Source organism: Podarcis filfolensis (assembly GCF_964270895.1).
Source record: "Podarcis filfolensis genome assembly, chromosome: 13".
In the NCBI taxonomy this organism is placed as follows: domain Eukaryota; kingdom Metazoa; phylum Chordata; class Lepidosauria; order Squamata; family Lacertidae; genus Podarcis; species Podarcis filfolensis.
The window spans coordinates 1,088-18,036 of record NC_139615.1 but is presented as its reverse complement, the minus strand read 5'-3'; the positions used below and the strand labels follow the sequence as shown (position 1 = coordinate 18,036).

The following is a 16,949-nucleotide window of genomic DNA, read 5'->3' as shown; positions in this document are numbered from 1 at the left end:
CATGGCTGCCAGCCTCATAACAGCATGTGAAGCAAAGCAGGCACCAAGGCAGAAAAGGAAAAACAGCCAGGGAAACCTACCCCCGCCAATGTTCCATGGAGGGAACTTTGAAGCCCCTTCAGCGCTGCTTTGCCAAAGCGCCTGACACCTTTGTCTTGGATCCTGGCTGCTGTTCCTGCTGCCCAGTTGTAAGGCCAATGTCTCCATAAACCTTATCTAAAGCAGCCAATATGTGCACACGGCTCCAAGCAGTTTGTTAGACACAAAGGCGGTCTGGTGTCCTTCATCTTGATATATCATGGCTTCTCTGCTGTGTGCATGACGGAGACGTAGGCCTAGCAGGGCCCAGATTAGCAGTCTTCCTGCTTGCATTCATCTGTCTCTGGTTATCTCCCATGTGGACTACTGCAATGCTCTCTACGTGGGGCTACCTTTGAAGGTGACCCGGAAACTACAACAACTCCAGAATGTGGCAGCTAGACTGGTGACTGGGAGTGGCCACCGAGACCATATAACACTGGTCCTGAAAGAGCTACATTAGTTCCCAGTATGTTTCTGAGCACAATTAAAAGTGTTGGCGCTGACTTTTAAAGCCCTAAACAGCCTCAGCGCAGTATACTTGAAGGAGCATCTCGACCCCCATCCTTCTGCCCAGAAACTGAGGTCCAGCTCTGAGGGCCTTCTCGGTGGTGGCGCCTGCCCTGAGGAATGTGCTGTAAGCCACTCAGAGTGTCTGGGAAAACTGAGCCAGATGGGAGGGGTAACAATAATAAGAATAATAATATTCTGTTGTGGTTACATGAAGCCCTTCAATGCCACCCAGGGTTCAATGAGTCCATGAAGAAAGGCATCTGCATATGTTCCAGAAAATATTTAACATCTACACACCATTCAAGTGTCCTGAAGCCATCCTGGTTTCTGATGTGATCCCAGAACCACTGGCAGAGGAGCGGGGTGAGCGCAGAGCCCCCAGCACCATCGGGGAGGGGGTACCATCGCGGCCACCCCCCGGACACACACCACCCCCCACTGCGCCATGTGCTACGCCCCGGGGCGTGTGCCATGCCCCCACGGGCAAGGCACCACGCCCCTCGGGACACGTGCCAGCCATGCCACCGCCTGTTATCCGTCCCAGGTGCCGGAGCATGCAGCTTCGCCACTGCCCAGAACATCCCTATTTCCCCTGGCAGCTTGGGCAGCTCCTCTCAGTTGCTGGAGAGCAGGGGAGGAGGAGGAGAGGCTGCTGTTGCCCAGTCCTGCATGACATACTGGCTCTGAGCAGCAGGCAGAGGGAAGGGCCACCCTGGGTGGGACTAAAGGGAGAAAGAGCGGAGTACAAGGAATCTTGACTTTTTAAAAAAAAAAGCTTTGTGCATCTGTGTCTAATCTTGCCCCTTTCTAAAATTTTGTTATTGCTGAGTGTTTGTCTTCTTGTAAATTTACCAATCAAATCAAATCAGAATTAAGGGGTTTTCTCAGGATGGTGGAGGGTGTCTGTGCTGGGTCCTGCTGGTGTGGTGCTGGTGGCACTCACCCTTCTTCTGATAGGAAATGCTCTACAGGGGGAGGAACAAAAAATTGGCATCGAGGAGGGTCAGTTGGGAGAAAGAAATGTCCCTACTTTCATCATCTGAGGATTAGTGGAGGGCCTGCATCTAAACATCTGCATCAAAATATAAACAGCCTGAAAGTTTTCAAGTTAACACTTGAAAAAGATAAATATGAGCAAAAATTGGGTTATGTATGAAAAATTAATACAAGAGGAAGGAAATAAATGGAAAATGAAGCCCTATGAGGAGGTAAAAGAATATGTTTTGATGTTTGTGTCAATTCAACAGTAAAGTGTGGGTTTTCCCTGGGAAAGTGGTGAGACCGAAGAAGAACATCTTGGACCTGTGACTCGAAATCACGGCTCAAGCCAAGTGTGGATGAGCCCTTAGATGAAACATTTGGCATCTCAGTGTGACTATTCACACTGTCGAAACAAAATTTAAAAATTCCTTTCAAACTTAGTTGGTCTCTAGGGTGCTACTGGAAGGATTTTTTTAATTTTGTTTCGACTACGGCAGACCAGCACGGCTACCAATCTGTAACTATTCACACTGTATGAGAAGTTTTAATCTTTTCCGTCTTTTTCCCCAAGAGGGACCATATACTGAATACCTTCTCCTTTCAGAATAATTTAATTGCTTTGTCAATAAATAAAGGGCTTTTCAAAACAAAGACTTCATATTAGGAAATGAAACATCCTCCTCCTCCTATTTATTTAAGAACCTAAGGAGAGCCTGGCTGCTGAATCAAGCCAGTGGCCCATCGAGTCCAGCCTTCTGTTCTCACGGTGGCAACCAGGTGCCCCCAGAGGGAAACCTACAAGCAGGAAGGGAGAACAAAAGCCACTCTCCCTCTGGTGGCTTCCAGCAACTGATGTTCAGAAGTATTGCTGCCCCTAACTGGGGAGGTAGAACAACTCAATGACCTGCATATTGAGCACTCAAACTGACTGGCTTGCGGACAAATCTCTGGTCTGAGCAGCAGGGCTCTTCTTGTGCTCTGGTCTGGAAGGGGCCATGGCTCCCAGACAATCACCCAGCCAGCCCTGATCATGCCCAGACCTGCTCCGCTTCAGCCAGGACAGCAATTTGATCTCAAACTTCCGCTCACACTTGCTGGCAGCAGCAGAGCGTGCGTTCCTGGCACCCGGGGGGGGGGCGTGTGCCAGGGGAGGGGGTGTGAGTGCATCAGGGGCACAGAGGGTGGAGGAGCCTGTGGTGGCACCTTTGCCCTCATTGCCAGAGTGACCGTTTGCCCTGGAGCCAAGCAGGGCCGCCCTGTGCTGCCCCCGCTCCCCAGCAAACACAGCACTTGGTGGGCATGGAGCAAAGGGTCCCATGCAGGCACCCCCAGCATGGCGCCTGCATGGAGGGGGCTCCTGCTTCATGGCCTCTCAAAAAACTGTGCCTGGGACCATGGCCCCTCTGACACCCCCAGGCTACACCCCTGCCTGCTGGTGTCTGCTTTGACCCCTTTCGAGGCCAGTAACGCTCCCAAACTAGGACAGAAGGAGATGCCTGTTTTATTCACAAAGATCCTGAGCTGCAACAGCTGGACAGAGATGCAAGGATACATGGAAAAGATTTGCTTGCTACTTTCCATCCAAAGTCCTCAAAGAAGCTTATGGCAGGAGGGGTACCCAAACTCCTCTCCTCATGGGCTGTTTGAAAATGGCTGAGGGATTTAGCAGACCACTTTTGTTCAGCTTATTGCAGCCTTTGCCATGTTCTTTGTTAGATGCTGTGTGATCTTTCCTTGCATTTTTATTGCTTGTTTTATATCTTACACATTGTATTTTACCATATGCTACACAATTCAAACTGTAATACAATAAAGTACAAAGAATAAGAGAAGGAACTAAAATGCAATTAAACATCAATAGGAATATTTACTGGGATAGATGTACCTGAGGGATAGAACCTTATCTATTAAGAGGCTTAATATCAGAGTTGTAGGTTTGAGTCCCGCATTGCACAAGATTCCTGCATTTCAGGGGCTTTCTGGTTTCTGCCTGCTCCCCAGGGCAAAAAAACACTGTGATACACTGGGGGAGGTTTCCTGGATTTATAAGTGAATTAAAAGAATTTTGCCTTTAGCCACCCATTTATTACATTTCAAACTGGGGACCCACAATATTCAATAATATCAGACAGTTCCGTGAAAAAAGGTGCTTCCTTGGAAAAGTCAGATTTCTGATCTGTAATTAGTTAATTTATGGTAAATAAAATCCAGGGCAGGCTTGGGCAGGCTTTGGATGTTAGAGGGAGAAACACTGGGAGAAAAAAAGGAAGAGGTTGAGAGGAAAATTAAGAAGCTGGGAATAGAGTGTAGATATAGGATAAAACAACCATAACAGGGCATATTTTATACAACTTAATTGCTTTTTGAAGTTTTCTAGAGAATTATATTTACTAATCTTGACACTATTTTCTATGCGGAAATTTGACAAGGATCAAACTTTGAACCCTGATTTTTACATAAATTCACAAAGGTAAGGTAAAGGTAAAGGACCCCTGGACAGTTAAGTCCAGTCAAAGGCGACTATGGGGTGCGATGTTCATCTCTGCTTTCAGGCCGAGGGAGACAATGGGACGAGTGCCAAAGCACATGGAAAACTATTTACCTTCCTGCCACAGTGGTGCCTATTTATCTGCTTGCACTGGCATGCTTTTGAACAGCTAGGTTGGTAGGAGCTGCGAAAGGGCAAGGGGAGCTCACCCCGGCACACAGATTTGAACTGCCGTCCTTACAATTGGCAAGCCCAAGAGACTCAGTGGTCTAGGCCACAGTGCCACCCACATCCCTATAAAATTAACAAAAGAAGCAGACAAAAGAGACCACATACAAATAGCAGATAAACAAAACAATAGATCAGCCTGTCCAAGACTTAGTGATGGAACCATTTAAGCAACCACTACCATTCCAGACACATACTTCAATCCACTGGTACTCAAGGATTCTTCCCTGAATCCATTGCTGTGAATTTTCGTCTGTGATGCTGCTTTAAGCATTGTTCCACAGCAATGGATTCATAAATGGGAAACTCATTCAAATCAAAGGATGCTTCCCTGAAATTTATTTCATTGCAGTGGAACTATTTTAGAGGTGTCCTGGGTGAACGAGGTTCAGAAACGCAATGCCAGGAACAGAGTCTCTTAGATAATGTCACACCAAACACAGTTTATCGAACTCCAGTAAGCAGGTTCATTGCTTTGGAACTGGGGAAAAGGTACCAGGGCAGCCATCACACTTAGGAAAGGATTGTGTAGGGCATCCTTTGTGTGGTGTCTCTGGTGACAATGCCAGGGAACCAGGTCTCAAAGCAAGTGTCAGGGACTCAGGAGCAGGAGCACTGGGGAGAGAGGAAATGGAGAGCGAAGGGGAAGAATCCGAGGGCAGCGTAGGGGAGTATGACAGTGGCCCGAGAGATTCCATGAGCTTCTCCAGCGAATCAGAAGATTCCCAGAAGGGGGCGCCGACGGTCAGGGCAAGGGGGGTCCCAGGGGGGACGCACCAGAAACAAGGAGACAGAGGGGAACCCCAAAGCAGCAGTGGGGGATTGGGACCAGTTTCCCCACCAGAGCGTAGTGGGGGGGAAGAGTCACATGTGTCAGGGCCAGCGTCTCCTCCAGCGGGGAGAGAGAGTGAGTCAGGGCTGACCACGCCTCCAACGGAGGGGAGGTCAGTTGCAGCTAGCCCCCCCAGAGGGGGAAGCAGTGACAGCAGCAGCAGTGAAACGGTCAGGAGAAAAGTTACCGGCTGGGCGCGCGCGCCAAGTTCAAATGTACAGGCGCGGGGAACAGCAGGAGACCCGGATGGGGAACCAGCTCCTAAAGCCCGCCGGAGGGAGGGGGAAGGCTCAGGGGACTCAGCGTCAGAAGAGTCTAGAAAGGGCGAGACCCCAACGGCCAGGCGGAACCAGAGGCGGAAGGAACTGAGGAAGAGGTGGAGTAAGGCTAGAATCTTAAATTGGTGTCAGGGGGGAGGAGACTCAGACGGAGCATCAGTGGTCTAACAGTTGAGACGTAGAGCCGCACGCTGCGGCTCTGGAAGTGAAACTGAACTTCAATAAAGACTTTGTACCTAACAACAAAGCAGCGTTGGTCCTTTGTGAGCTGGGACCTTGGGCAGCCCTGACAGCAAGTCTAAGCAGATTTCCACCAACACAATAGGCTCATACCCTTACTGATAAAAATGACTCACAGAATTCCACTGAGCCCCCTTGCTTTTGACCTCACCTCACAGCACTTGGCTGGGCAACTGGACTCACCTTCCTTCCTGACCTGATCAACAAGATTTTCAGAGACCATCACTCTCATTGGGCATTCATACAAACAAAACAAATAAGGACAACACAAAATTCCCCTGTATATTTTTTTGGTTGCAACCACCCAGCATACCTGGCAATACCAATATAACCAGCAGCAACAAAACCTTATTTCAATAAAACCAGCAAACCACCTCAAAACTAACTTGTAAAACAAAATGAAAGAAATTTTCAGTTAAAGCCTGCAATAAATAGCATAGGGGTTAAAACTCATACATCCACACAAGCCTCAAAGACGCCAGTGCTGAATGTTGAGTGCAGGACAGGCAAAGGAGGAGATTTTTAAATTTTGGTTATTTTTGAGGCACCTCTGCCAGTGACAGTCTCCCCACTTCAATCCAGTTCCTGAGACTCTGTGGTGTATCAGTCAATCCGATTTTTAACATGAAACGGAGAAATTTAAAAGTGGTTCCTAGACTGGAGGTATCCCACCCGGAAACCCAACAGAAAAGGATGCAAGCTCCAAGGGAAAAGACAGGCTTTTATTGAAATACAAATGTGCCTAGGGACAGCCTCAGAAATAAGAAGGCTGCAAAGAACCACATCCAAAGCAATGTTTTTTGTCAGAGCCGCCCGAGGTCGCGCGCGCCCAGCCAGCAGCTTTCCTCCTGACCGTTTCACTGCTGCTGCTGTCACTGCTTCCCCCTCTGGGGGGGCTAGCTGCAACTGACCTCCCCTCCATTGGAGGCGTGGTCAGCCCTGACTCACTTTCTCTCCCTGCTGGAGGAGACGCTGGCCCTGACACATGTGACTCTTCCCCCCCACTACGCTCTGGTGGGGAAACTGGTCCTGATCCCCCGCTGCTGCTTTGGGGTTCCCCGCTGGCTCCTTGTTTCTGGTGCGTCCCCCCTGGGACCCCCTTGCCCTGACCGTCGGCGCCCCCTTCTGGGAATCTTCTGATTCGCTGGAGAAGCTCATGGAATCTCTCGGGCCACTGTCATACTCCTCTACGCTGCCCTCGGATTCTTCCCCTTTGCTCTCCATTTCCTCTCTCCCCTGTCCTCCTGCTCCTGAGCCCCTGACATTTTTAATTAAAAAAATTCCTTCCAGTAGCACCTTAAAGACCAACTAAGTTTGTTATTGGTGTGAACTTCCGTGTGCATGCACACTTCTTCAGATCCACACTTTAATACACTTCCATGTTACAAATGATTTCTATTTAACAATCAAAGGATCACAGCAACCTGAATAGTCGCCACCTAGTGTCGCCACCGCGAATCAATCAAAATCACCTAGTTCAAACCAGCCCCCATCTCAGTGTCCTTCCCTGTTTAAACTTTGACTAATTTTCCTATTCATTAAATGTCTCTCAGTATCCTTTTTCATCTCTCTACAAAACAATTCAATATTAATCACAACGGCCATGCCTAGCTGATTCTCGTTTCATGCATACAATGGCCATCATAAAGTCTAACAGTTTATTCTTTTCAGTGATCTGGAACGAACATTCACTGTGTACAGTACCTAAAAGCAACTAGTTCTGTGCTGTAAAAAAACAGGTCCAGGCCTCTTCATTTTAGCTAGGCCATAGACTCAAAAGAAAATGAAACCATCAAATATACAGTTCTCTGAAATTATTATTTTCTCCATCATTGGACTAGATGACCCTTGTGGTCCCTTCCAACTCCACAATTCTATGCTTCTATGATTCTGCCGTCTCCCATCTTCAATCACAGAAAAGGCAGGAACGAAGTGTCATCCTACTCAACACTCAGTTGATATCTGGTTGAATGTGAGTAATGATGGCCACCTTCATATATCTCAAGGGCTCTCCCATGGAAGATGGGGCAAGATTGCATTCTCCTGCTCTGGAGGGGAGGACCCAAAGCAATGACTTCAAGTGAGAGGAAAAGAGATTGCAAGTAAACACCAGGAAAGCTGTTTGATGGGAAGAAGGTGATGGGATCTCCTTCCTTGGAGGTTCTTAAGCAGAGTTTGGATGGCCCTCTATCCTGGATGCTTTAGCCGAGATTCCTGCATTGCAAGGGGTTGGACTAGATGACCCTCAGGACCTGTCCAATCCTCCAGTCCTATGATTCCAGGATGGAGTTTCCTGCTTCTCGCAAAGCCTTTTCCCCTGCATGCTGCTCTGCCTGTTTCTGTTTCCAAGGAAGGAGCAGCACAGCACGTCAGCCAAGAGGATCCCCCAAAATAAAACATCTCTGGGTGTGCGCAACACATATGCTCCTCCTGGGTACCTGCGAGAGAGAGAGAGAGAGAGAGAGAGAGAGAGAGAGAGAGAGAGAGAGAAAGCACAGAGGGAGAGAGAAGCAATTCTTTATATGCTTGGCTTTGAAAGGGTTAAAAGGAACTGAACTGGATTCCTAGACAGGACAGGAAATAAGGGCGGGGGCAGATCCTCCAGAGCCAAAGCCTTGTCACGTCCCTTCCTGCAAGCGGGGGGGGCTGCGGAGGGGGTAGCTGTTGTCTCTCTGCTCTGCACTTTCTGGGATCTGGTGAGTCTCTTCTCTCTTCTGCTATAGGGTGCATGGGGGGGGGGAGATGGGGGTCCCAAGGCTACAGGGAAGGATGAAGGTGAGTGTTCAGCTCATTCATGGTGGGACCTCCCCCAACCCCACCCAGAACACAAAAATTGGACCCGCAAAGGAACTGACAACCAATGCAACTGTTTTCAAGGGTAGTTGTGGGGATTCAGTGAGGTGGGATAGATCCATGGATGCCACTTTGAGCACCTTGGAGAAAAAAGTGGTGAGATAGAACTGCCATTAATAAAGAGAGGAAACCCAGCCCATAATAGGGCTTCTGCATTTTGGACCAGCCTTCTAGGAGGGCAAGAGGCTTACTTCACCCTCTTTCCTTTTTTTTCTTAAAGAAAGCTGAGAGTGTGGGCTGTGGTGCTGTCCAGCTCTGGTTCCTAGCAAGACTCATCCAGGGAAACTCTATTTTCTCCTGACACTGTGTCCATTTTATAATACACAGGGCTTTTTTTTTATCCAGAACTCACTAGAACTCCATTCTGGCACCTCTCAGGTGGGTGCCATTGTCATTCTAAGAGAAGGAGGGAGGTGTTCACAATGAGTTCCAGCACCTCTTTTTCTAGAAAAATAGCACTGATAACAGAACAATGTGTTTGCTTTGTAGCATTTGCCAGCGCCTCTAATTTGGACAGACAGAGCATGGCAGAAGAAAAATGGAATTCCTTTCGCTCTCCAGAAGGCTTCCTGAAAGCACAGATGGATGAGCAATACTTAGCGGGCCCTGAAGCAGGAAGAGGCCATGCCATGGAAACTCGGAGCAGTGGGGGATTCTGGAAAAACTCCATGCAGAAGATTCTGAGTGAGGAGGACACCCTTCGCTCAGAGGTGCAGAGGCAGCAGTTCAGGCAGTTCTGCTACCAAGAGGCCAAAGGACCTCGAGAGGTTTGCAGCCGACTCTACCACCTCTGTTGTCAGTGGCTGAAGCCAGAAAGGCACACGAAAGCTGAGATGCTGGACCTGGTGATCCTGGAGCAGTTCCTGGCTGTCCTTCCAGCGGAGATGGAGAGCTGGGTGAGGGAATGCAGAGCAGAGACCAGTTCCCAGGCAGTGGCCCTGGCCGAAGGTTTCCTCCTGAGTCAGGCAGAGGAGAGGAAGCAGGCGGAGAAGCAGGTGAGAGAAACTTTCCTCTGGATACCCCAAAGGGCTGTGAACAGGAGGGAGAGTATCCCAAAATGCTCTAGTAACTATGCACCCCTTTTTGGAAACCATCCAAGGAAGTATATCAGATAACCTTACATTTTACATCTGCGATTCCTTTTCTTATCCTTCTCCCCATCCTCTGTTTTGAATCCTTTTTGCTGTTTTAGGGAAGGATTATCTTTGCAGAAAGTGGCCTGGATTCCTCTGAAGCAGAGAGGACTTCATTGGACATCAGAGAGAGGCCGCTGGGTAAGGAGGAAGGAGTTCATTCTCCGTTTGACCACATTCTATTGATTCTGAAACTATCCGTGGGTTCTTTGAATCTTTTGGGGAAAGCTCTTGGGGCCAACTAATATGAAATGGGTACAAACATCAAAACACACTCAGCCGGGGAGAAGCATCATGGCCTCCTGGCTTCCCACTTCCCTTTGTCTCTCACAGGTAAAAGAAGGATGCTGACAAGATCATCTTTTCATGGTGGCAGAAGGGAAGCAGTGGCTGTGGAAACAGATCAGGTAGGGGGAAGGAGCCTTGTGGGGACAGAGGAGGAGGGGTGGGGCGGCCAGGGTGGTTCTGCCCCTGAACGAATCTCTCTTATCCTCTTGCCTTCTGTCAAAGCTTCCCTTAACAAAGGCTGAATATACCACTAGAGAATGTTTATGTGCTGAGAAAAACAAACAGCTCTTTCTTCCTAACTCCTTCTGAATGTCACTAGTATATCTATCAGTCATTGCAGCCTTCTTTCCATGTTTATCAGTGAATGCTAAAATAGGCTTCTAAGAAAATAACGTACCATAAAAAACAGTGGCCTGGATTCACCTAGGCAGCCTCATCAGTTGCTCCATGGCATTTCCCCCTGTCTCTTACCTCTTCCCCTGCCCACTGTTCCCCTTGAACTTGGATTTAGGGCATCTGCAGGGTCCCCTCCCAATATACACAATAAAATACAGAATAAAATATACAATAAAATAATTCCATTAAGACATTAAAAGATGCATCCACACTTAAATTGTGCAGCAACAAAATCCAATTAAAACAACAGAACAATGTGTACCAACTAGTCTTTGTGCTGTCTGAGAGGAGGACATTCTTTTTCTTTCAGGGGTCACTGTACTTTGAAGATGTCGCTGTTCATTTCACAGACGAGGAGTGGGCGTTGCTAGACCCTGACCAGAGAGCTCTACATCAGGAAGTCATGGAGGAGAATAATGGGATCATGGCCTCTCTTGGTAAAGCTCCCTGTTAGATCATAATATCTGTTCTGAAATTCAGTCCATATCTCTATGTGACAAACCTCCCATGTTTTGATAGAGCTCAACATTGCGACCTACAGCACCTGAGATTCTGACAGGAATCCATTCAGGAAACCTTGAATGGAGGGCATTTTACTGTTTTGTCTGTGAATATTCTTCCTCCAGTTATGCCTTTTTAACTGTAGGCCGTGCTGCCCGAACTGACCAAGCCTTTTAAAATGTAGGCTTCACAATAGTTAGGGAAGTTGAAATGGTTTCTGTCAGGTTTTTTGTCTTCGCTTCTGCTTGTGTCCATTTTTGATTGACCAGACGTCTGACAATGAAGATGGAGCAGATTCCATGGTTGGACCAAATAAAATCCACCTCAGAAAAGAGCCAGGTTTTTTGAATCTCAAAGGCAGAGAACCCTGTAGGAAGGTGTCACATCTAACTCCCTTCACCTACCCTCTATCACAAGCGTTAATAAGCATTATTCAGTACAGTGGTACCTTGGGTTACATACGCTTCAGGTTACACACGCTTCAGGTTACAGACTCCACTAACCCAGAAATAGTACCTTGGGTTAAGAACTTTGCTTCAGGATGATAAGAGAAATCGTGTTCCGGCGGCGCGGCAGCAGCGGAAAGCCCCATTAGCTAAAGTGGTGCTTCAGGTTAAGAACAGTTTCACGTTAAGAACGGACCTCCGGAACAAATTAAATACTTAACCTGAGGTACCACTATATTTGGAGCTCCATTTCTTCCTTAGGCTCTAATCCACTTCTGTCTTTGTTACAGGTGGTGATGAATTGGAAAAGAAGAACAAGGGAGATCATGACAACATCCGCACAGTGGAGAAACCACATAAATATTTGGAGTGTGGAGAGAGCTTCAATCAGAGCAGCCATCTCCCTTATCAAAGAATTCATACAAGGAAGAAACCTTATCAGTGCTTGGAATGTAGGAAGAGCTTCAATAAGAAGGAAAGTCTCACTTCCCATAACAGAATTCATATGGGGGAGAAACCACACCAGTGTATGGAATGTGGAAAGAGTTTCAGTCGGAATGCTCATCTCATTTCTCATCAAAGAATTCATACAGGGGAGAAACCTTATCAGTGCGTGGAATGTGGAAAGCGCTTCACCCAGAAGGAAAGCCTCAATTCCCATCAAAGAATTCATACAGGGAAGAAACCACATCAGTGCTTTGAATGTGGGAAGAGCTTTTATACAAGCACAAACTTTCATCGCCATCAGAGAATCCACACTGGAGAGAAACCCAATCAGTGCTTGGAATGTGGAAAGAGCTTCAGTCAGAGGTCCCATCTCACTGCCCATCAAAGAATTCATACAGGGGAGAAACCTTTTCAATGCCAAGAGTGTGAAAAGAGCTTCAGTAAGAGGGCCCATCTCACTGCCCATCAAAGAATTCATACAGGGGAGAAACCTTTTCAATGCCAAGAGTGTGGAAAGAGCTTCCGTCGGAAGGAAAGTCTCACTTCACATGAAAGAATTCACAGAGGTGAGGAACAATATAAATGTTTGGAATGTGGGAAGAGCTTTAATACAAGCACAAACTTTCGTCGACATCAGAGAATTCACAGTGGGGAGAAACCTTTTAAATGCCAAACGTGTGGAAAGAGCTTCAGTCAGAAGGAAAGTCTCACTTCCCATCAAAGAATTCATACAGGGGAGAAACCATATAAGTGTGTGGAATGTGGAAAGAGCTTCAGTCACAGCTCCACTCTCACTTCCCATCAAAGAAATCATACAGGAGAGAAATATCAGGGTGTGAGGGTGGGTGTCAGGAGCAGGTCATCAATAACTCACACGGTGTCAGTGAAATTAACTCTCTATTCAAAGAAATAAAACAGCTCAGGAGGCCAAACCTAGTGAGCACAGCAACTCTTTCCATTAGTTCTTGACCCAATGAAGCAGTTGTGAGGACCTAAGGTCCCCACCTTCCCACAGTTCCTTAAGTCTCCTCCTGCCCTGGTTCCTTCCCAAACAATCTGAGATTTCTTTGCCTTGTCTTTCTCTGCTCCTCCCTCATCACTACTTTTCTGGTCCTAGAAGATCAGTGGTAGAGTAGCTTGTTGCTGCAGGAGGGGGAGACTCCCTGTTTTTTCCACCAGCCTGACTCATCTCTCATGCTCTCTGCCACAGAGTCTTCCTGCTCACTAAACCCTGCTAGCACTTCAGCTTCTGACACCTCCTTCCCCAAGTCTGCTCTCGCTTCTCTCTCTGGCTGCCCATCATCGTCCCACCGCCAGTCCCCAGGGTCTGAGCTATCTTCCCTTGGGGGTTCCCCAGCTGATGCCTCCCACCACTCCTCTATGACACAGTGTTTGGAATGTAGAAAGGGCTTTAATACAAGCACAAACTTCCATAGTAATCAAAGTATTCACCGTGGGGAGAAATCATTTCCATGTGAGTGTTAAAAGAGGTTCTGGTTACATATCCTGTTGGTATACTAAGGTGTAAGCTGTCAAGCCCTCCTCATGGCTCCCAAGGATCTTCAGAAAAACATGAATTCTCCAGAGACTCCTGGTGAGCCTGGCTCTCAGAGAAAGTTGGAGTTATTCTCAATGCAGCATCACATCTGAATTGAAATCTCTCTCTGCCTCTTGATGTTACACAGGCACCGTGGCTCTATGCTTTGTTCAGGCAATCCTTTCTAGATGCATAGAAGTTGATGTGCTTTAATCTTATGCTATTAGTTTTAATGTATTTATGATTTTAATTTTAATATTGCTGTTTAAATGTTTTGTATTGATAATTTTAACTTTTCTAGCTAAACTGGTTAAATGTTTTGTTACCAGTTACCATCAAGTGGTATTTTATTCAATAGAAATATTTATTCCAATAGAAGTAAATCAAGGGTGCCCAAACTTTTTTCAAAGAGGGCCAGATTTGATGAAGTGAACATGCGTGAGGGCCGGCCAAAGCTGCTGAGCTTATTTGGGGATTTTACCCCAGGACATACCTGAAGTAAATAAATCCCACCCCCATGGGTGGGTGTGTTAGAAACCTGGTTTTTTTTGGGGGGGGGGGAATGCTTGCAACTGGGACTTCTTGCCCAGCCAGAGTATGTAAGAAATAAGGACTGCTTTCTTTGTGTGCCTGTTCCCTGACATAAGCAGAGCAGCTCTCTGCAACCTCTCATTTGGATCAATAGACTTGGGAGTTGGCCTAAGCAATGAAGCATGCTGGATCAGCCTTTCTCTTTGATCTGGCTCTTGTTTCTGGACATGAAATTAAAGACAAGAGTTCCTGACTCTCCAGAATTGAGAAAGAGACTGACCAGGTAAAGATCCCTTAACCAATATCTTTCCTTCTTTTAAATATTTATTTTTGCTTTGTTTAATATACGACATCTGTTGGAGTTTCAGGCGGATGGGATCCTAGTTGCAGAGCTTTCCTGGCAACTGGTGTGACTGGATTTGGCTGAGGTTGTAGATGTTGCAGATGTATTCTTAGGACATCAAGTATCATATCTGAAGCAGGGGAAACTCCAAGTCCCAGGAAAGGAGAGGCAGTGAAAGAGGCTCAAGCTCAGTGCTCTCAAGAGAATCTTCATGGCAGTTCATGAAAATGTGACATTTGAAGCTATATTAACTTTTCCCATAAAGGAAAAGGTATTTGCAGAATTAAGTTTGTGTGGTTTATCTGTGCACCTTATCAAAGATCTTTCTATTGAAAATCTTTCCCTGAGTATACAGTACTGTCAGAAACATGAGAGGCATTTTGGGTCCCAGTTAATACTAGTGTTAAAAGCCCTGCATTAATTGGGACCCATGTACTTTAAAGTATGCTTTCATGCATGCATGTATGTATGTGTTAGAATTGTAGAGTTGGAGGGAACCCTGAGGGTCATCTGGTCCCTGCAATGTATGACAGATGGCCAGCCAACCTCTGTTTGAAAACGTCCAAGCAAGGAAAGTCTGCTACCTTCTAAGGGAGTCTATATATACCTATATAATATTGTGGGAATTACACAAGATACACTCTTTTTAAAATTTAAATAACAAATACCGTAACTTTTACTCAGTGTACTTGCACTTGTTAGATTAAATGTACAAGGCAGGGAGGTGTTACTTATGTTGCTAAAACATTTTACATACATTTGTATCTAAGGCAAAAACTGTTACAGATGGACAAACTCTGAGGCAGAACAGAAGACTGCTCATTACTGCCATAGCTGCCCCCAAGTGACATCACTGCCTCTGGCAGAAGGCATATGACATCACAGAATTATTTCTTGAAAAGCTATAGCATTAACCCTTTGCTAAGCATTTTGGATGCTTTCATCCCACATTCGAATCTATCTATATCTATATAGCTACACACACACACAAAATACAGAATAGAAACATATCAAAATATATTCTGTACAAAATAAATTAATTAACAATAAGAACCCAACACTGCATGGCAGCTGCTGAAACTATTGCTGATCAATTTTAAAGCCTGATTTGTTGTGTTTTGTTGTATTATTGTGTGCAGTTTGCTGTTGCGTTGTGTTTTTAGTGTATAAAATGCATTGTAAATTGCTTTTGAAAATAAATATATCTGTGAACAATATAAACAAAGGAAGCAACATCCTATTCCTGTTTTAACTATAGGAGCAACTTCACATTATCAAAGAAATTGACCATAACAGATTGGAGGACAATAGATTGGAGTCAATATAATTTGAAGAATTGTATCTGAGGAAGTGTGCATGCACACGAAAGCTTATACCCAGAACAAACTTAGTTGGTCTCTAAGGTGCTACTGGACAATTTATTTATTTATTTTGAATGAGTCAATAGTGTCATGCATCAGCAAAAAAAGCTAATGCTATTCTCGGGTGCATCAACAGAAGTCTAGTGTCCAGATCAAGGGAAATAATAGGATCTAATAAGTGTTGGAAATGTAAAGAAACAGAGGGTATGTGTCTCTCTGACAGTATGTTTTGTATGTTTTATCATATGTGGTGGGAATGCAGGAAGGTAATTTTTTTGGGGGGGAAATGGTTTATAATGAAATGGAAAAAAATGTTCAGAGTAACCTTTGTTAAAAAAACCAGAAGCCTTTTTATTAGGTATTGTAGGAGCGGAGATTCCAAAAGACCAGTAAAAAATGTTTATGTATGCTATGACAGCCGCCTGGATACAGTTAGCCCAAATATGGAAAGAAGAAGCAGTTCTGACCAAAGAAGATTGGCAAACCAAGTTAATGGACTAGGATGAAATGGCAAAACTAACCGGACAGCTCAGAAATCAAGATGATAAGAAATTTTTAAAAGAATGGGAAATGTTTATTGCGTATTTGCAAAAGTATTGTAAACAGGTTAATACATTGGTAGGATTTTAAGAACACTTGTAATTTTTAGAATGTAGGAAATTTGAGGTAGAAAAAATAATTTGGAGTAGAAATGACATGTAATTGAAAAGGCAATTTAAGGAAGCAGAGAGGAGGGAGTCACAGGATTAGGAGAATGTGGATTTGATGTTGTGTATAATTTTGTTTGTTTGTTGTGTTTGTTGTTGTGTGTGTATGAATGAACATTTCTCTTCAATCAGGCATTGGGCTGATTAACATCCTATATATCTTTTAAAATGTATTTGTATGGGGTTGGGGTGGGGGTGTTGTTGTTTTGTTTTTGTTTCCATTATGTATTTTGTTTTTTTATCTTGTCTTTTTTTGATGTGAACTGCCCTGAGATCTTCAGATGAAGGACGGTATACAAATGTAATAAATAATTATAACAATTCTTTTATATTCCACACTGACATAGTGCTTTTCATAATATGCTTTCCCCATTCTCACACATTTTCTTTCTGAGTTTCTAAATTGTCACCATTTGTATGCAGTTATGTCAATAAATATATCACATTCATTTTACTTGTAATCTGGACTCTTCTTGCTTCTGGCCCTGGAAGTAGAATAGAGCAATGACATGCATATTGAGCATTCAGCCACATTAGTTTGCACCAGGTCTGCGGGGAGGTCTCTGGTCTGATTCAGCAGGGCTCTTCTTGTCTTCTGGTGTTGAAGGGACTGGGGTTCCCAGACAGTCGCCCACCAGGCCCTGATCACACCCAGACCTGCTTCACTTCAGCCAGGAGGACACCTTCTGCTTTGACCCCCTTTAGGGCCAGCAACCCTCCTCCATCTGGGGTGGGAGAAGAGGCCCATTTGACTCACACGGATCCTGG

At 45.5% G+C, this 16,949-nt stretch overlaps 1 protein-coding gene across 1 annotated transcript; it reads left to right on the top strand.

Moving 5' to 3' along the window:
- Nucleotides 1-842: 842 nt before the first annotated feature.
- Nucleotides 843-16,635, top strand: LOC310746740 (uncharacterized protein). The gene is made up of 7 exons (XM_083580720.1): nucleotides 843-954; nucleotides 8,819-8,869; nucleotides 8,981-9,486; nucleotides 9,684-9,765; nucleotides 9,958-10,031; nucleotides 10,619-10,745; nucleotides 11,546-16,635. The coding sequence occupies exons 1-7, from the start codon at nucleotides 858-860 to the stop codon at nucleotides 12,613-12,615; spliced, it is 2,007 nt and encodes a 668-aa protein (XP_083436846.1). The 5' UTR covers nucleotides 843-857; the 3' UTR covers nucleotides 12,616-16,635.
- The last annotated feature ends 314 nt before the right edge of the window (nucleotides 16,636-16,949 follow it).

Coding starts and splice junctions, on each gene's coding strand:
- LOC310746740 (XM_083580720.1), top strand. CDS start 858: ATGTTCCAGAAAATATTTAACATCTACACACCATTCAAGTGTCCTGAA. Junction 9,487..9,683: donor GGAAGCAGGCGGAGAAGCAG/GTGAGAGAAACT, acceptor TTGCTGTTTTAG/GGAAGGATTATCTTTGCAGA. Junction 10,032..10,618: donor TGGCTGTGGAAACAGATCAG/GTAGGGGGAAGG, acceptor TTTTTCTTTCAG/GGGTCACTGTACTTTGAAGA.